The following is a 20,045-nucleotide window of genomic DNA, read 5'->3' on the forward strand; positions in this document are numbered from 1 at the left end:
CTAGCCTTAAATATTATTTACCTTACACTTTCTCATGCAAAGAAAATGGTATGGTAAATGTTCTCATGTTCTCACAGCATTTTCTAACTAATGGACACAGTGTTTTACAATCACTACATTAATCAACATACAAAGCCATGTTTGGAGTACCATGTACAGTTTCGGTCATCCCATCTCTAAAAAAGGAGCACAGCACTGGAAAAGGTACCTCCAAGAAATCTAAATTAAAATATCAGAGTGCAGGAACATCACTCCCTTTAATGAAAATTTAAATCTGGCGTGAGTGAACTAAGTTGCTGGGGTGGCAGGGAGATGAACAAGGAAGGCATGACAGAGTTCAGAAAGATATGAGGCAAATGAATAGAGTAGAACTCAGGGTAACAGCCAATGAAAACGACTGGCAGTAGATTCAGAACTGACAAAAAGAAATACTGTAAACCACCCTGCAATCCTTGGATGAAGAGCAGTACACAAATTTAATAAATAATAATGTTTCTCATGACACCTGTCACTCTGTGCTTGCAATTCACTGCCTCGGCATTCAGTGATGCTCGCTGGCTTGGGCAGACCTGTCCCTCAGACCTTTTAATGTCAGGTACAGCAGCTACATGGATCCTCCTGGTGCAGGCGCAGTACTCATCCGAATCCCCTCCACCGCGCACCCAGCACTCCCCAGTGGCTCTCTGGCGGGCCCCTTGAGGGACTAGGACGCTGGGTCTGCCGTTAGAACCAGAGGGGCTCCTACAAATGCCCCCGGGACGTAGGTTGCGAATACGACCAACTCCATTTCACGAAAGGGAAACCTCACCTGGCTGAAAGTCGCCTGCTTAGGGAAGCCGGTGGCTCCCGGGAATCGAAACTGGCTCGTCGGTGAGTCACATCGGAGAGGATTCCACGACAACCAAAAGCGTCGTGGGCCGCCCATTGTCGGTCGCAGGAGACCCAGCGGGGCAGCGCCACGACAGCCCTGGGCAGGTGGTCCATTGGACCCCATGAGGGAAAGCCCCGCAGGTGCCCCATATGGCGCCTCAGCAGATACCGCACAGCTAAAGCCACCCCACTGTGGCTCCACACTCCCGCCCCACTGCTCCAGGGGACGCGGCCCTCGCCCCGGCGCGCCTCCTTGTTCCCAGCCCTCGCTCAGCACCCAAGAAACGCAAAGCTCACCGGCTGCCGACGCCGCCATCCCGCTTCTTCCGCTCCTCCTCAGCCGCTCGCCTGACGCCGACGCCGCTCTGCTAGCACAGGCTGATGCAACCCACGGCGCGTCCGGAAGCGCAGCTCCGCCTCCAGGCGCCGCTTCCGGTGAACGCGGGCGTTGCGTGACCAGGCAACGCAGGGACGCCTCTCCGGCCCAGATGCGGATCATGTGACCGCCGTCCTTGATTGATTGACGCGCATGCGCTCTGGTTGTTCCTTGTTTACCGCTGGACAGACCTCACCCGGATCAGGCCGGAGGCAGAGCGTAGGCATCGTGGCCAGTAGCCACCAATAGCCCTCTCCTCCATCATGTCCTCAATCCTCTTTTAAAGCCCCCCCCCGTGGGAAAGTGGTGCTCCTTCTAAAAAATTGACAGCAGCTGAGTCGTTTAAGGGGGGAACTATTGGGGGGGGGGACAATTATAGGAGTGTTTTTTTAAATATACTTCATCCAATGTCTTTCATTTCATTTCTCACTCAGCCTTCTATGCTGCTCGATGTTTTTTAGGTGCCGGTATTCCCATAATATAAATTTAACTGGATCCACTTCATGGTGAGGTTAAACATTCTAAATCTGTTCAACCCCCCACCCCCGCAAGCCAATTTTCTAGCATCCCATCTTCAGAAATAAAGATGAAGCACTGTTAAGGCTCTTTGGACATTTTAAGTGCTATGTAAATTGGAGCCATTTTGTTTCATTCCTTTTCATCTCACTTTTTTCCTTGTAAATTTCCCCACATATGACATAAGCAATGAATTTTAATAGTAGAAAGTGTTTTATTGACAAGTGTTTAAATATAAAAGATTTGCAAAAGGTATATTTTTTAAATACAAAAAATAAAATCTCACATTTCTAAGATTTCACTGTAAATATAAAGTCCCCCCCCCCCTGCCCCCACTCTTCACTGGAGTTAGACCTCTACATGATTTTATAACCTTGCAGTTCTGGCTTCAAGCAAATTATGTCTCGTTTCAGCCTGCTGAACGTTAATAAAAACGCTTTGCAATTTATGTAAAACCTTTGGTATTACACTGAAGTTTGGTCACAATAGGAAGCACATTTTATAAAGAACATTTTTTTCCCTGATAATGCAAGTGTTAAAGATACAATATACTCCAGTCCTTTCTGCTGAGTATCTTACAGTAACAATTTCATTGGATATTTGGAAATGGTGTAAAATTGCATCATTTTGAACTGTGTACATTCATTTTCTACCTTCTTTGAACCTGAATGACAAACTGTTTGTTTGCAGCGGCTCAGATTTCATTGCAAAAATGTTCAAGTACAGCAATTCACAGGAGCTCAAGTTACAATCTCACATTTTGATGTTACAAAATACATAGATGTAGCTTTGCATCATGCACTGTTGTCCTCCAGACAAATGGTACTAGTCTCCATACTTACCATATTAGCAGCGTGTTCTGCTTATACATCGTCAGCAAAGTTACATGCACTAAAATAAGGTCAACAGACCCATACAGTTTGTAGTTTGCAGATTCTGCTCTTGTTCAGTTTTATTTAAAAAACCAAAATATTAGTCTTCCGTCTCCAGTGTTATTATACCTTTGCTTTTTAATTCATTTGTTAGATTTTCATAAATATCTATAAGCTTCATAGCCCATAGGCCATTTAATAATTTAAGCAAAGCATCGTTAGTGCCATATCTGTTTTGTAAAGTTTTTAGCATCTGATAATGTTGTTCATCGGTTAACGAAGGGTAATCATGCTCTATTTCCTCAATGTCATTGTCTTCTAAGCCACTCTTTCTCATAAGATGCTTCCAGGAGCGCAGTGGTACCTTCTTCGTTGAATTTAAATAGATTTCATTCAGCACTACAATACAAGATAATGTTTAGTTTAGAAGGTGTACTTTTAGTACACTTGCATGCTACTGAACTGCAGTTCAAAAAAACTTTATAGATTTGTTTTCAAGGTGATACTACCTCTTTTCTTCTGCAGCATCTGGTTTAAAAGACCTAAATACCAACTGTATAGTGCTCAACATACTGCTATTTCAGTTAAATATGTATGGTTGTTTTCAATGCTGCATTTCTGTTCATGTAAGACTTGTACAACAGAATTTGTCTCTGCAAAACATGGGTCAATGAACACTGGCCTCTTGTTCTGCATGCTTGCGTTCCATAGCTTTCTCATATTGGAACTTCTTGAATTCAGCACATTTGGTGTAGTAAAACATTTTAAGCAGAACAATCGAAGTTGAAAAGAATCAACTTATTCACATACATAAAATTTTAAGTATTTCCTAAAGTCTAAGAACATAGCCAATAAAAAATTGGGACAGACATGAATACTGGATTACCATCATTTTACATCAGGTTAAAATCAGGAAAAATACTTTCTCAGTACTTCTTCTGGTTTATAGATCGTGGGGTGGGGAAAACAACACTTGGAAAGACTTACCTTTAACAGAATCAGAATTTTCAGCCGCTGCCACCACAACTACTACAGGCTGTTGCCTTGACCCCTGCAACTGTGGGGAAAAAATAACCGCCATAAATCTCAGTAGTAATTCAGAGAGTTAAAGAATTCATATGATTTGCTTTAGGGTAGTTGGCATGTTACATTTATAAACAGTTCTACAAAAATTCCTTAACAGCAGCAATTGGAATAGCTTTTTGAAGAAAACCACACATCACTTTAAGCAACCTTTCCTATTGCATGCTACAAAAGTGATGACTGTCACAGAATTTATTGAAGCATTTCTTCAAAGTATTATAATTAAGCAAAGGGCCATATTTTAAAATACAATGTTCAAGGGGTTTATTTTACAACAATACAGGCAGCTGCCATTTTAGATATGCCCAATATGTGTGCGATTGTGCACATGGACATTCTGCTGAACCCAGAAGTGACCCAAAAATGTCACCAAAAGGGGAATAATGGGATGCTTGCAGGCTTTTTCAATGGTGTTTCAAATATACTTAGTTTCACTTATACATGTGAACATAACACCCACATAAATTGTACTCAAAAAGGCAACTCTGTCTTGCCATTTCTTATCTTTTAGTGCTTAAACTTTTCCTAACATTCTTTAACTCTCTATTCAACGGTATTTGTGAGCCAATGAATCATCACAAATATCCAACCAGGATATAAATATTAAATTTGTACAGAGAATGATTCTCATTGAACAACACTAATTAACTCAAAGTACCCCATCTTGGCCCATCCCAAGATGGAGTACTGTAGTACCCACATGGAAAGTAAGGTGAGTCTAGAGCATAGCTGTCAACTTACAGATTTGAAAATAAGGGACTAGCAGCCTCGAAAATAAGGGATCAGCAGCCAAAATAAGGGATTTTCCTAGCACAGGTATGTTCAACTTCTGAGCCCCTCCGAGCCAAAGGCAGAAAGCCCAGCCAGCAGCCAAACAAAACCTCAAGCCTCAAGGAAAACCACCGTCATCTCTCCGCTGGGAAATGCTGAGCAAAGGCGAGTCCCCAGGCAATGCAGCCGATTTGATCAGGACAAGACATGCAAGCTCTACCCCCCAGTCATTCTTAGACTTCTTATTGGGTGTGCAACGCAGCCAAGCAACACGGTTGGAGCCTCCCTCCTCCCTGGCTGGCAAGGAGGGAGGGAGAGGAGCTGCTTCCTTTGAAACCCGGGAAATTTAAGGGACATCATCAATAAGGGACAGCAGCGGGACATGGCACTGGGATAAGGGACTGTCCTGCCAAATAAGGGACACTTGCCAGCTATGGTCTAGAGATACATTTCAGATACTTCTATCAATATTTGCTTTTTTTCTTTCCATCTACCTTAAGTATGTTCTTTGCTTGAGCTCCCAACTGCTGTTTTTGGATTGCTGGTACCCAAGAAAGAGCCAGCTAACCTAATCAGTTTCTTGCACACCACCATAAAGCAGAGGTGGGGAAACCTTTGGCCCTTCACATGTTGTTGAGCTCCCAACTCTGATAAGATTTAACTAGCAAGGCCAGTGGTCAGAGATGCTCCCACCCCATAGTCATCAGGTATAGAGAAAATTCCAGTGGAACAGCTTCTACACTTTCTTACATTGGGCTGCAGGCTTGCAGTGGTGGATTCAGTGCTTCCCAGGAGAGGTTCTTCATTTGTGCTGCCTGCTGCCAGGTTGCTTCTGTCAATATTCCCAGGCAACTTGTTTTCTGACAGAGGACCTGCCTTTTCCATCTGATTTATAAGCAGCTGCAAATAAAAGTAAAAAAATCCTTTTGGTACTAGATGGCTGTCAGCTTTAGGAATGCTTGTTTGTGTCAAAAGCACAATCCTGGAAATGTTTACTCAGCAGTACACACTCAGCTGGGGAAATTTATTTCCATGCACCTGTTTACAGCAGGGGTAGGGACCTCCAACTGTCATCAGCCCCAGCCACGATGGCTAATGGTAAGGGGTGATGGGAGTTGTAGTAGAGCAACACCAGGAAGGCACAGGTTAGCCACCCCTGGGGTACAGGATCACAGCCTAAGCATAAGAACATCAGAATGTTTTACCGATTCAGATGAAGCTCCATTTGGTCCAGGATTCTTTTTCTTACAGCGTTCCTGGAAGCAGAGACCCAGTTTAAATGCAAGATCCGGTGTGCTTTGTTTTTGTTTTTAAAAAACCCTTCCCTATAAAGGGTTGCATGCACTCAGTGTAACAAACTGGATCGCTGATGCATGCGTGGGCAATATTGGCATGCCAGCATGGCATATTGCTGAGTCACAGATCCATAGACTGCTAAAGTACACATAGGCATCAATGTTCCACTTTATATGCAACCAATAGTTTTCTCTCATTATTATTATTATTTTTATTATTATTATTATTATTTGGTAACATAGGTTTTATTCATTTTCATGTTTAAATTTTTTAACATGGTTATACCGAGATATATCTCTGTTTACGTTCTACCACATGACATGCAACAAATACATAAATGTAAAACAATAAACATTTCTGAATATACTAACAAAGTTGTGTCAAAATTATTATGTATATTAACAAGTATTGCTTAGATCGATGAGTATAAGTATAAGTTGTTTCCATAACAATTAGAATTTATATAAAGGTGTGGTTGGGGAAATAAAATGTGTACTTCACGCATGCCAGACTGTGCTGTAAACTATGGCACTGTTCTACCATATGCCTCATTTTTTTGTGTAGCCAATAAAGTCACACCAAACTGCATAAAAACTGACATGTTTCTTTTGACCTCTTGCTAATTTAAATTTTTCTGTCAGTTTTTCCAATAATGCTGCTTGCTAAATTGCATTATACCATTGGCCCACAGTTAATAAACTGAGCCACTATCACTTGTGTACTAGATATCTGCACTATATCATGACAAGTTTTCATGACTGCAACAGGACACAGCACTGAGCACATGGAACCCAGTATAGCAAAGGATTTCAAAAAGTAGTTCCTTTATTTCCATTATTAGCTGACACTCTTTCTTGAATGAGACTTCATATCCCCCCTGCCAGGTGTTTAAAAATATGTCATCAAGCTGCAAATTTAACAGGGTTATAACTCATCAATGAGATTATGAGATGCAAGAGACTAACGGAAAGGAACTGACCACAATGTCCTGCTTGACACATCCCACAATGGCAACTTCCAGCCCTGTCCAACCAAAATATGGGGAAGGCAGGAAGCTAAGTATACCAGACATGTTTCTATAATAAGGAGTGACATTTATGGACACTTACCCACCAAGGTTGGGTAGAAGTTCCTTGACAGGAATGGTGAGAAAGAGAGAGAAATAAATGTTTATATATCAGTGTATTGGGTCATAATACAGCAACTTTGAAAGTATTTCAAGACATAGGACGGTTGGAATTAAAATGGACATGACATGACTGTCATGTTCTCTTCATTCTTAGTTTTATGATTAAGACAGTGGAATGAACAGGAGAACCCCCAGAGCAGCATACGGGTGAGGGCGGGGACACTGTTCCATTGGGCAAGCAGAAGCACTTGCACCAATGGGATGCCCTCCTTAACACTACATTGCACTCTCTGACGTCAGGCGCTGATTTTGATGGTGTTTAACTTTCAAATAGGGATGCAGGTGGCACTGTGGTTTAAACCACCGTGCCGCTTGGACTTGCGGTGGTTCATATCCCCGCAATGGGCTGAGCTCCCGTTGTTCGGTCCCAGCTCCTGCCCACCTATTTGTCCTAAGGTGGCTACCCCACCCCAGTTCTGTGTCACCTATGATAAGGCTATTTGTCCATCTAGTCCAGTATTAACTATTTAACAAAAGCAGAGGTCTTGTACATGACCTACTGTCTGACCCTGGAGAGATCAGGGATTGGTTTTGGGATCTTCTGCAAGCTACACGTGTCCTCGGCCACTGAGTGCTGGTCCTTCCCACTGGCTCGTTCCCAAATCCCAGCTGTTTTCTAGGAAATTACCTTCATCGCTTTGACAGAAACCATTTCTTTTGGACTTCCAGCAAAATAATGCAATAGCACCAAAGACAATGATAGCAACAACAACAATAAATGCAATGGCTATATAAAATGAAGTGTCATTCTTGGTTTCTGAAAGGAAAGGAAAAAATAAGCACATTAGAAACAGGTCCCCATCACCAGAACTTTTCACTTGGGCTGAAATATTGGTGAAAGATACACCCAGCTTGCTTTGGGTAACATAATTAACTCATGCTTTACAAAAACTTACCAGGTGCCTCTGATAGTAAACATAGGAAGGGGGCCACGAAGGAAGACACAGGCCACTATCTCCCAAGAACGCAGCAATGTGGGGTGAAAAATGTTCAGTTTCATAAGCTCATTAATAACAATGATTGGGTGCCACTTAAAAAAAAATACTAGGCAAGCAGAAGCTTGGCAGTTCCAAAGTATTTAGCATTGCTCTCCAAAAACAAATCATATGTGCAAAATCAAATACTTGTTAGGGCACCTGAAAATGTGCTGATTTCCTAATTATTGCTTTTCTGGAAAACCTACACTACTGCAAATTTGTTTCCTATCCTGAGTTTTTGCTTCAGGCCAGAGCAAGATAGAACAGGAGTGCATCCACAGGTCTGCTCAGAGGCAAAGCAGGTTATCGCAAAAACCTCTTACTGTAAAACCAGTGGTAATTTATTATTATTATTATTATTATTATTATTATTATTATTATTATTATTTATGCCCCACCCTCCCTGACCAAGACCGAGCTCAGGGCGGCTAACACCAAATATATAATACATTAAAAACACAAAATCAAACGATTGGTCAAAATACAGTTCAAAATCACATTTAAAATCAGGATAAAATTAAGTGGGAACCCACGAATCACAGCCGTAGGGGTGAGGAATATGAAATGTTCACCATGCCCAGCCACCTGTGCTGGTCCCATATGGGCCGATAGAAAGAGCCAAGGAGGCCACTTACATACAGGGTCCCATAGAAAAAAGGGAGTCAGACTGGGCCCATACCAAAGGCCTGGCAGAACAACTCCATTTTGCAGGCCCTGCGGAAAGATGTCAAGTCCCGCAGGGCCCTAGTCTCTTGCGGCAGAGCATTCCACCAAGTCGGGGCCAGTGCTGAAAAGGCTCTGGCCCTGGTCAAGGCCAGTCTAAACTCCTTGAGTAGCCCAACAACTCCAAACAGCTCCAGCTAGCATGACTGAGGTGATGGGAGCTGTATTGCAGAAAAATCTGGAAAGCCACAGATCCTCTAGCCCCATGCCATAGGCAACCCCCAAACCAATGTAACAAGAAATTATGATTTCACATTATGTCCAAATCCTGCTGTCTATGCCTTGTAGTCTCAATCCTGCTGTTAAGTACACACAGATGTCACCAATTTCAAGTTGAGTTAATTGTACAGAAAGGTAATCAGTTGCAGATTCAGGCTGTCATGTAGTTATTTGCACCCTGGTATATTACACTGTTTCTGCTAATGTGAGTATTTCATTGGAAAAAGAAGAGGTGGATCCCTGAAGTCTTGAGAGAATAGAGGATTTGATTCCTGAACCATCTACCATAGGAGATAGCAGGCAAAGCTGCCAAAAGTGTAACAGAGTTTTCCATTTCCACTCTAAACAGGCTTTAAAATGGTAACACTATGGGCAGGGCCAGCTACCGTATTTTTTGCTCTATAGGACGCACCTATTCCCCCTCCAAAAATGAAGGGGAAATGTGTGTGCGTCCTATGGAGCGAATGCGGGCTCCTTGGCTTCAGCGATAGCAACGCGAAGCATCCAAAGCACAAAGGGAGCGCTCCCTCCGTGCTCCGGAGGCTTCACGTTGCTTTCGCTGAAGCCTGGAGAGCGAGAGGGGTCAGTGCGCACCGATCCCTCTCCTCTGGAGTACAGCGGGAACTTGCGCTGCGCTCCAAAGGCTTTGGGTTCCTTTTGCTGAAGCAGAGAGAGCAAGACTCTCCTGGCTTCAGCGAAAGGAACCCGAAGCCTTCGGAGCGCAGTGTGAGTTCCCGCTGCTCCAAAGGCTTCAGGTAGCTATCAGCGATGCGCCTGTCATGCGAAGCCGGAGGAGGAACAGAAGGGACTCCTGTTCCTCCTCTGGCTTCGCAGCATCCCGGAAGCCGGAGGAGGAACAGAAGGGTCTCCTTCTGTTGCTTCTCCAGCTTCGCTGAAGGGGCACTGCACAGTTCTCCCTCTCTGCTCAGCGCCTATCCTGTGAAGCCGGAGGAGGAACAGAAGGGACTCCTTCTGTTCCTCCTCCCGTTTCGCAGCAACGCGCCTGTCCAGCGAAGCCCGAGGAGGAACAGAAGGGTCTCCTTCTGTTCCTTCTCCAGCTTCGCTGAAGGGTGCTGCATCTTCTCCCTCTCTGTGAAGGAGAGGCGCTGCGCAGAGAGAGAGAACTGTGCAGCGCCCCTTCAGCGACGCGCCTGTCATGCGAAGCAGGAGGAGGAACAGAAGGGTCTCCTTCTGTTCCTTCTCCAGCTTCACTGAAGGGCGCTGCGGAGTTCTCCCTCTCAGAGAGGGAGAACTGTGCAGCGCCCCTTCAGCGACGTGCCTGTCCTGGCTTGTGCCTTAGCCGTGCGCAGCCTCTTCGGGCAGGGGGAGCCTTCATCCTGCTGCCCTGAAGAGTCTTGGTGCGGTTATCCCAGAAGCCAGAACAGCTACACGGTATCCCAGAAGCCAGATTCCTCTTGCTGTTCTGGCTTCTGGGATTCAGAATAATTTTTTCTTGTTTTCCTCCTCCCAAAACTAGGTGCGCCCTATGGAGCAAAAAATACGGTCTCTCTTATCTTTTTACCATACCTAAATATTTTTAGGTGCTTTTTAAATAAAAAGTGGAATCTGCAACAAAATGTTGTAGCGTTGACTATTCCTGCTCACTATTCCAGTCAACTAGCTAGGAGTACTTCAAGAGTACTCAATTCCACTAGGGCAGGCATAGGCAAACTCAGCTCTCCAGATATTTTGGGACTACAACTTCCATGATCCCTAGCTAACAAGACCAGTGGTCAGGGATGATGGGAACTGTAGTCCCAAAACATCTGGAGGGCAGAGTTTGCCTATGCCTGCACTAGGGCTTGAGGCCGCCCACTACAAAAAGCAAGAGAGGCGGCCATTCTGGAAAACAAAGTGTTCATACTGTACCTGTAAGAGAGCCACACTTCATATCTGTAGTGGCACTGCAGTTTTCCACAGGAATCTCCCCTTTAGGACACCTAGATGTTAGGTTTAAAAAGAAGATGACAGACTTTCTAATCAGCTAGGTATCTGTGCCTTCTAAAGACGTACAGCTTAAACCTGTCTCTTCAGACAGATGGGCAAACTTCACAGAAAATGAATTTGCTATTAAAAGCTATGAGAAGCTCTCACATTATGGATAACCAGTAACAAATACTTTATTTTTAAAAGTTAATTTTTATAAATTTTAAAATTAGCATTCTTATTTTAAATATAAAATTGTTAAAATTTAAACGGACCATAAGCACTTAAAGAATTCAGCTATTATCTTTCAAATTCCATCAGATATTCCATCAACTCTGCTGGATCACCCCCCCCCCCCAACTTTCACCTAGTAGAAACTATTCCATCAGACTACCTGTATTGTTTCCAACTCACCTGGTCATTATGAAAACTGTAACTCTTAAGAACCTGCATCTAAGTTTGCTTTTTCCTCCACCCAATGCAGCCCTCAACTTGCCCAGCACAAAGGGGCTTTGGACTTTTCTGCCAATCATTATATTAACCAGCCAGTATGCCTCATTTCTTAGGAAATACAAGTACCAAAAAGAGACCTGATTTAAAAACAAATTATTTGCATTTTTTCTTGGTTGTTTTTTATTATGAGAGATCACTTTTATTTAAAGTCAATCTGTGCCAACAGTACCCTAGCCTCTCTTTAAAGACAGCCACACTAACCCATTAATGTACGTACTCTGTCTTGCACGGGGCACATTCCTCACAACCTGGGGGGCAGTAATACCCAGCTTTACACCGACATTCAGTGTTACTCTTCACAGTGCAGCTCTTCACCATTTCAAAACCTAAAAAAAAGGACAGAAATAAATTTGCAATGCTTCCTAAAATTGTCAATGGTCATCCACTCTTTTCAGAGAAGCATTAAAGTGTAGGCAGGGCCGCATGTTCAAAACATTTAGAGAACCAATAGATTAACCTTGCCAACAAAGGTCCGTCTAGTTAAAGTTCTGGTTTTCCCAGTAGTGATGTATGGAAGTGAGAGCTGGACCATAAAGAAGGCTGATCGCCGAAGAATTGATGCTTTAGAATTATGGTGCTGGAGGAGACTCTTGAGAGTCCCATGGACTGCAAGAAGATCAAACCTATCCATTCTTAAGGAAATCAGCCCTGAAGGACAGATCCTGAAGCTGAGATTCCAATACTTTGGCCACCTCATGAGAAGAGAAGACTCCCTGGAAAATACCCAGGTGTTGGGAAAGATGGAGGGCACAAGGAGAAGGGGACGACAGAGGACGAGATGGTTGGACAGTGTTCTCGAAGCTACAAACATGAGTCTGACCAAACTGCGGGAGGCAGTGGAAGACAGGAGTGCCTGGTGTGCTCTGGTCCATGGGGTCACGAAGAGTCGGACATGACTAAACAACTAAACAACAACAACAAAGGATACAAAGCAACTCAAAGATCCCTAAGTGAACACTGCCTTGGAAAGAACTAGCATTCAAGGTGGTCCCACTTCTAGGTCATGAAGTGGGTGGGGAATCAGGGACAGGGAACCCCTTGCCCTCCAGATGTTACTTAACTCCATCAGCCCCAGCCAGCATGGCCAATAGCCAGAGATGATGAGAGATGTAGTTCAGCACCATTCTGGAGGGCCATAGTTTAAATAGATTGTGATGGATCCCTTCAGCAAACTATTAAAGCAAAACAAAATACAACTGATTGGGAGAAGACAGGTGACCTTTTAAAACCCTAGCGTCAGAAAGCAACCAGTTCACAAAACCATACTGTACCAGATTTGCAATCATCACAAGGCAAGCATTTCTGAAGTCCATTTGCATGAGCAGTGTAGTCTATTCCTTCCTGGCAGGGTGCACAAATTCCAGAAGTATGTGGTGTAATGCAGCTTTCAGCAACATAGGTACCTATTATATGGGGACATCAAAAAAAGTCAAGGTTAAAAGCATGTTAATTAAGGTATTTGCAGAATGCATACCTCTGACTTTATCTGCAATGTGAACCTTTTTGCTTAAATTAAGGTTACAAAGGTGTCAATCTATAAAGAATGTATGCAGCCCAATCTTATGTATGTTTACACAGGTCAGCTGCACATTTACTGGAAAGTAAATTCCACAGAACTGCAGGGGACTAATCCCCAGAGCTGTTGTCTGGAGTGAGAGAAGTGTCAGTCTGCTGCAGAAGAGCTCTGATGGTGGAGCCATACCTGCCAGAGGTCCCTACTATGCCCCCTCAAAAAACACAGGAATAGATTGAGCACCTGTAGCAGCAGGTCCCTAAATGGGGTGCTCCACTGGTGGGCACAGGTGCCTTTTCCCAATATTTAAACCAGAAATTTGTTTGAAATGCAGAACATTTCAAAAGGGTGTTACATTTAGGCTTTAATAATTGAATGTAGCTCCTTATCATTCTTTCAAATCTAACACAAGCATATTTTTGGACAAGTGTACCATAGTGGGTAGATTAGATAACCGAGACTGGGAAGGCCCCTAGCAACCTTGAGGCAGCCATCATCTCTCAGCCTAACCCTACCTCAAGTGATATGTGTGAGCACAAAAAGGGAGAGAGGAGGAGAGTCTCTGTTTTGGAGGAAGGCTTTGGACAAATGAAATTGATTAAAGGCTGAATTCAACTACCCCATCACGCTAGCAGAAGCCAATGTACAGACTCCTGCTCGCACAACGGGGCTATCCCCCTCCTCCCCAAATCTACTTTGGAGGGTTGGGAGATCCCTCAGAACAGGATGCGAGGAGAGACTGTTCTACAAGCCCAAGTATTTCTACAAGCCCAACAGTACGATCTCCTTAGCACTGGGTTGGAAGAGATCCAGAGGATCATCTAGTCCAACTCCTTGCCATGCATGAATCTTTTGTCCAGCATGGGGCTCAAGCTCACAACCCTGAGATTAAGAGTCTTGTGCTCTACTGACTGAGCTATCGTACCAGAAAGCTTACACTGATTAAAATGGTTCCTAACCTTTCTAAAATTTATTCACTTTTGCAACAGGAAATCAATTTCTTGACAAGCTCCCAAGTCAGAGGCATTTTACAGAGAAAGTGCAATTTTTTTTTGCATAAAGGATGCAAATTCCCAAAGGTAGGAGCAGAGGAGAAAAGAAGAGGAGGAAGATATACCATAAATAACTGCTTCCACCTCCCCCACAATCTATTTCACCTTTAAAGTGAATCTGCACTACTGCTGGCAAACCAGCATACACGTTTCAATAAACACATAAATGTGTGCTTTGGCCCTAATATTTGCCTATTTGACAGAATAGCTGAGATAAGTCTTTGATGAAATATATAGGAAAGAGTACCATATAAATGCTAAACATGATGAACAAATCCTTTTCAATAAGCTTTGGAGCAGGCATAGGCAAACTCAGCCCTCCAGATGTTTTGAGACTACAATTCCCATCATCCTTGATCACTGGACCTGTTAGCTAGGGATGATGGGAGCTGTAGTCCCAAAACATCTGGAGGGCCGAGTTTGCCTATGCCTCTCCAACAAAGAGAGACTCAGTTATTTTGCTAAATATATAAGCTACTGCATGACCACTTACCTGCAGGGCATAGTTTGCAACAATGTCTCCCAGAATCAAGATATTTTCCATGATCACATTGAGGTATCAACCGTGGAGATTCAACCTAAAGAGATTCAGAGAGACAGGCTTCATAGGAATGGACTTCCCAGGTGCATCATCCCATCTTAATATGAGATTTATTGGCTATTTAAAAACTCACTTTCCAGTAATTCAGCATATTCATAAGGAAAACACCTAAACATTCCTTTGCCAAGCTTTCAAGTAGAGCTGAATTAAAATTTTTGCTTTTTAAACACTCAAATCAAACTTTTATTCTCCTCATAGCAACCAGAAAAAGAGGTGTGAAACAATCTTTCCCACATAATAAATGCACCTAGCAAAACTCCTTTTGACATTTTGGGTATAAGAGTTTCCTGCAGTAAGAAATACCCTCTGACATGAGGAAAGGCAAGCAGTAAAGCTTTAAGGCAAGGATGGGGAGGCAGTGGCCTTCTGGTCAGCATGGCCAATGGGATGATGGGAGTTGTAGTCCAGGAGCAACAGCTTCGTTCCCCATCCCAGATATGAGACATACATTATTTTAAAGTGTTTACCCTTGTCCTGCATGCAAACTGTGGGCTTCCTGCTTTTAGAACTGAAGAAGGAATTGGACAGGAGCATGGACAGAGGGAAAGTTCACGATGTGCTGAAAAGTTAATGCCAACTCGCTCATTTCCATGAGAAGGAAGACGGCCTAACTCCAGCTCCTTATTGCAATTTATACAATCCGGATCAGTGTGCTACAACTGGAGCGGAAGTAGGCAAGTCAGGAAGTTCTGTTGAATGGAAAATGCAAGCAAGCCAAGAAACACACTAAGTTGTTTTGACATGAAGAACTGGACACTTGTCTTACATTCAAGCACACCTCTGAGGACTGGAATGTTATATTATAAAATAAAATCTGGGATGTTAAAAATGGGACAGTTCTGGAGCAGCACTTTCACCAAAAACCCTGGCTGTATTGCAAGCACAAAATTTTCAATTTCTAAGCAGCTTTACCAATGCCAGTGGGATTTTCACAATGTGATTGTTCAATCTATTAGTCAACAGGAGTTTTCTGAGTGATCCATGAACTTCTCCAACCCTAAGCCCTCCTGGCTTCAGGCTATTGGAAACAGGGAGAATTCAGAGTGCAACTTCACAACTTGTAACTCCACTTTTAAGCTGTACATATAAATATAGTGGTTGGCTCTGACATTGCAAGATGATTAGTGGTAAAAAGGTGACAAGATCAGAGACAAGATAAAAATGTAAACAAGCCTACACGTTCAACAATTAATTCTGAGCCTAAAAGAGATCAGAACCACCCTTATTAGTGCACAGCATAAACTTCTGCAATGGGAAACAGTGAACCTGTTGTGCAGTAGGAATAGGCCCTACCACTAAGGGTGGTAGAGATAAGGCCAAACTCAGCTTTGGGATGGACTACTGTACATAGCTTAGTGGTAGATCACTTGCCTTGTACAAAAAAGGCCTCACAACCAATTCCCAATGGTGGCTGGTATCCCTTGGGACTAGGACACCAGGCAAGGAACCCAACAGTAGGTGGAGTCAGAACCAATGAAAGGCGCTACCGCAGCCAATGACAGGCAGAACCCACAGATTCTAGTTTTGTTCCTCCCCCATCTGAGCTGTACAAGGGTGAGGAGGCTGAGAAGGAGGAAGTTAACAGCTAGTGTCATGTCCTAGACCTGCTGTAAGTAAAAAGGCAAGGAAGGCAGGGGCCAGCTGAGAGCGGTGTCCTGTTGAAAGGGATCAGATGCAGGGTTCTGCAAGAGAGCCCAGAGAGTCACCGCCAGTTAAGTGTAAATCACCCTGGGCTAAGTGGACTAATGGTCTGAAATTGCACGTGGCAGCTTGCTATATTCCTATCCTGCTGATTTAAACAGAATGAATTTCCAAGTTGTGCCTTGAACACTAGGCTGTAAACCAAAAGCAGGGAGATAGCTGGAGAGATTTCAATAACAAAAGACTAGAAAGTTGCTCCTAGATATACTAAATGTGATGCCCATGTTTCAAAAACCCTTCATTATGAGTTAGATGCCCCATCTAGGCTCTTGCAGCAGAAGAGACTCTTTTCTTCCTTACACTCAGTTTGAGAACCAGGGTGAATTAAAGCACAATGATCTCAAGGTGATTTAGTAGTGAAAGAAAGCAAAAACTAATTAGGATGTGCACATTAGTTTTTCTCTGTGGCATCTACTGACTACTAAAATAATGCACTTTGTGAAAATACTGTTATGTAGCTTGTTACCTAGATGCAAATTCTGTTATTTTCCCCTTAGGTTGGCAGAGGCTGATGGAGAAATTACATTTCAGACATTCAGTATTTATTTTTAATGCTAACATTTTATCAAATTGCTAATGTTACTGAGACATTTAACAATCAAGAACATTCCACCTTGCATTCCAACTGAAAAAAATCCCATTTACTTGAAAATTGTCTGTGTTTAGAATCACAGAGACATAGTTGGAAATTACCTCAATCTAAATCTGTAAGAAGGGACGCGGGTGGCGCTGTGGGTAAAAGCCTCAGCGCCTAGGGCTTGCCAATCAAAAGGTTGGCGGTTCGAATCCCCGCGGCGGGGTGTCAGTCCCAGCGCCTGCCAACCTAGCAGTTCGAAAGCACTCCCGGGTGCAATTAGATAAATAGGGACCGCTTACTAGTGGGAAGGTAAACGGTGTTTTCGTGTGCGGCTCTGGCTCGCCAGATGCAGCTTATCACGCTGGCCACGTGACCCGGAAGTGTATCCGGACAGCGCTGGCCCCCGGCCCCTTGAGTGAGATGGGCGCACAACCCTAGAGTCTGTCAAGACTGGCCCGTACGGGCAGGGGTACCTTTACCTTTACCTTAAATCTGTAAGATACATTTCCAAGCTGCAGTGGTAGTATCAGCTGCACTTATACTGCCACAGTCCAAGGAAAATTTACAAGAAAAATTTAATTCTTCAGTGAATTTACAGTGCAATATTAATCATGCCTACTTAGAAGCAAACCCCATCATGTTCAAATGGGGGAACTGTGTATGTATGGGATTGCAGCCTTTGGAATATAGCACCTTGCCTATGGTACCTATGTGTGCTTTCATTTAGGAACCTTACAAGGCCAGATCTGCTAAGCAGCCCTTGTTGAACTTAATAACTTAATTTTACAGTGTACTGGTCCTGACTGCTAGAGAGGGGGTGCATAAAAATTCACTGCAAAATAAATAATTAAATATTACATCAGGGAGAAGTCTGTGCTAGTTTTCCTAAGGGAAAACAATCAAAATTACAACCACCCCTGTCCACCTGCAGTTTGAAATTAGCACATGAATGTCCAGTGGCCTGGGCACTTTTCTTTATGCTTTTGTTTAAACCTGTCCATCAAAACAAGCTATACAGTAGCTGCAAATTGCAAAGCAATAGCAGCAAATCAGCCAGCAACAAAGGGGAAGCCTCCCCCTTCTATCCCTTTTTCGCCTGCGACAGTCCCGGCGTCCACCCCTATAGGAGCTGTACGCACCGCGCTGTCTCAAGCAAGGCAGCAGGGACACCTCTCTTTAGAGGACCAGGCAGACTGGCCAGGGGAAATGCCATCGGCATTTCCGATTACCTACTTGAACCCCGGTACAGCACAACAACAGGTGATGTACGAAAATCTGCCCTATTCTGTAATGAGAGAATTAAGGAGGGCGATTGCTGATTCTGGGCTGAAATCTTCCTATGTGACAGGGATGTTAGAGGGAATAGCAAATGGTTATACAATGCTACCTCAGGATTGGAAAGATCTGATGCTATATATGCTGTAAACAAGGTACAAAAACTAATAAAACCCACAACCATTCATAAACATATGTGTTTACATAGAGAGAGCAAAACAAAAAAACATAAAAGTAACATAAAATATCATGTGCATACAACAGTCACATTTGTTATGGGCTGAATGCTTGGTACCCTGATACATAATTTTTAAATTAAATAATTGAGATTATAAAGTAGAAAACTAAAAGTTATATTTCTTGCTTCCAGTGTATTCTGTGGAGTAGGCAGTACCATAAGCAGGTATTTTAAAATTTATTTTAAAGACCTATACCCCTATCTTTTAAAGAAGGTAAACTCTAAGATGGATTGTATTTCTTTACCAATCTAACTTCTCCAAACATAGGTCTCTGCCCCGTTGTTTTCCCATTTCAATCTTCCTAAAAGCATTTCTGTCTCAAGCAATCATCCTGTCATAGATATAAACTATTTAAACTGATTCCCCCCACCTTTCAGGCCACAAAGGTGGAAAAGGTGTTGGCGTATCAGGAGCTGGACTAGTAAAAATATTTCGGGCCGATCATCTTTATGAAACTATTTGCAGTAGAACGTAGTAATCGACGTAATAGGAACATAGGAATAGACGTAATGAAAATCAGACATAGGAGAGGAAAGGGGGGGGGGGAGGAAAAAAGCCGCCAAGTGTGTCTGAATGTGTCTAAGAACGCTAAGAGCAAAGTCCTCTCGAATCCCGGAAGCCCTCTACCTGACGTCACAGGGTATTAACACGCCGTTACCCTCTTAATGAATGACGTCACCATTAATGGTTATTACAGCAGCAAGAATTGACTTCAGACGGAGAAGGGAATAGCTTTGGCTTGCGGATTTGAAGGCGGGTCGCAAGAGGACCCCCTGGGGAACGCCTACGCCCATCCCACTTTCGTTTCCGCGGGCTTCCCATCGTTTCTGGGAAGTGCAAAACCTCGTCTGAGAAACGGCGGAGCCGATCTCCCTCTGGAAGCGCCTCCAACTTCCAAGAACCCCCTCCCCTAAAAAAAAGAAGCCAACCGCCGCCCTTGTGAACTTTCCGCTCTTCGGAAGAAGGCGACCCTCAACATCGCTTGCCCGATTGCCTGCGCGGGCAGGAGCCATTTTGAGCAGCGGGGAAAAAGCCGAAGCGAGCCAAAACTTGGGAGCCGGCCGGCTTCCTTATCAGCCGCGGCGCGCGGTCCGCGGCGGCAGCAGGTCGCGAGGAAGGCGCTTCCCCGTGAAAACCCAGACCCGGGTGCCGCGCGAAGGGGGACCCCGCTCCCCACCAGTCCCAGCCAGCGGGGCCGGGGGGAGCTGCTGCTGCTGCTGGGAGCCCCCACAACCCCCGAAGGAGGACTCGCTCCAGAGATCCTGGCGCTTCCCAACCCGGGGCCGCTTCGCCACGCGGGGCAACTTTCCCGCGGGGAGTGAAAGGCGGCGCAGTAAAAACAATGGCTCGCGGGGAAGGCGGGCGCACGCCGCTCGGCCCTTGGGGAGCCCTCCTGCTGCCGCTGCCCTGCGCCCAACTCGCGAGGAGAGCGGCGCTGCCTTCTGCTCTCCGCTGCTGCCCCGGGGTTCCCGCTCTCGCTGCCCGTCCTCACTCACCCCCTCAAGCACCAAGGCCGTCAACAGCACCGCAGCCCTCAACGCCACCGCCATAGCTCCAAATGGGACGGAGCAGCACTGCCTCTGAACTGCGGAAGCGCCCCCTCTGCATTTGGGGAGGGACAACTTCGGTCCTGCCCCTTGAGAGCCGATATTGGGCGGTTCCTTCTCTCTCCAACCCCCTCCCCCGCCCGCGCGGAAGAAAGTTATCGGGAAGTTGCAAGAAAGCGAATGCCCCCCCCCCCAGGAGAGGGAGTGTG

At 44.4% G+C, this 20,045-nt stretch overlaps 2 protein-coding genes across 5 annotated transcripts in view; both read right to left on the reverse strand.

Annotated features, from left to right (window-relative positions):
- The window catches only part of CARS1 (cysteinyl-tRNA synthetase 1), a gene marked incomplete at its 5' end in the record, with an annotated part of 32,370 nt that extends 31,001 nt beyond the window's left edge, over positions 1–1,369 (reverse strand). Inside the window, one exon of one of the 2 annotated variants that reach the window (XM_083425892.1) lies at positions 1,168–1,369. In XM_083425892.1, the coding sequence (XP_083282018.1) occupies positions 1,168–1,369 (202 nt within the window). The remainder of the gene's footprint in view (positions 1–1,167) is intronic. The other variant, XM_083425891.1, reaches the window with a different exon arrangement.
- Positions 1,370–1,956: 587 nt separating this feature from the next.
- On the reverse strand, positions 1,957–19,884 carry LOC310679761 (tumor necrosis factor receptor superfamily member 10B-like). 3 transcript variants are annotated; one of them, XM_083445430.1, is made up of 11 exons: positions 19,786–19,884; positions 14,390–14,474; positions 12,603–12,734; positions 11,549–11,657; positions 10,762–10,832; positions 7,602–7,730; positions 6,894–6,916; positions 5,694–5,744; positions 5,239–5,388; positions 3,622–3,691; positions 1,957–3,033 (listed from the first exon to the last, which is right to left on the reverse strand). In XM_083445430.1, the coding sequence occupies exons 1-11, from the start codon at positions 19,837–19,839 to the stop codon at positions 2,735–2,737; spliced, it is 1,173 nt and encodes a 390-aa protein (XP_083301556.1). In that variant the 5' UTR covers positions 19,840–19,884; the 3' UTR covers positions 1,957–2,734. The 3 variants fall into 3 exon arrangements, with proteins under 3 accessions (XP_083301556.1, XP_083301558.1, XP_083301557.1); XM_083445432.1 differs by lacking the exon at positions 5,694–5,744; XM_083445431.1 differs by lacking the exons at positions 5,694–5,744; positions 6,894–6,916 and having other exon boundaries at positions 5,239–5,411.
- Between the last annotated feature and the right edge of the window lie 161 nt (positions 19,885–20,045).

This window comes from Podarcis tiliguerta (assembly GCF_965153285.1).
Source record: "Podarcis tiliguerta genome assembly, chromosome: 1".
NCBI lineage: Eukaryota > Metazoa > Chordata > Lepidosauria > Squamata > Lacertidae > Podarcis > Podarcis tiliguerta.

Coding starts and splice junctions, on each gene's coding strand:
- LOC310679761 (XM_083445430.1), bottom strand. CDS start 19,839: ATGGCGGTGGCGTTGAGGGCTGCGGTGCTGTTGACGGCCTTGGTGCTT. Junction 11,658..12,602: donor TTGTGATGATTGCAAATCTG/GTACAGTATGGT, acceptor CCTTTTTTTTAG/GTTTTGAAATGGTGAAGAGC. Junction 7,731..10,761: donor GAAGTGTGGCTCTCTTACAG/GTACAGTATGAA, acceptor CTTTCCTTTCAG/AAACCAAGAATGACACTTCA.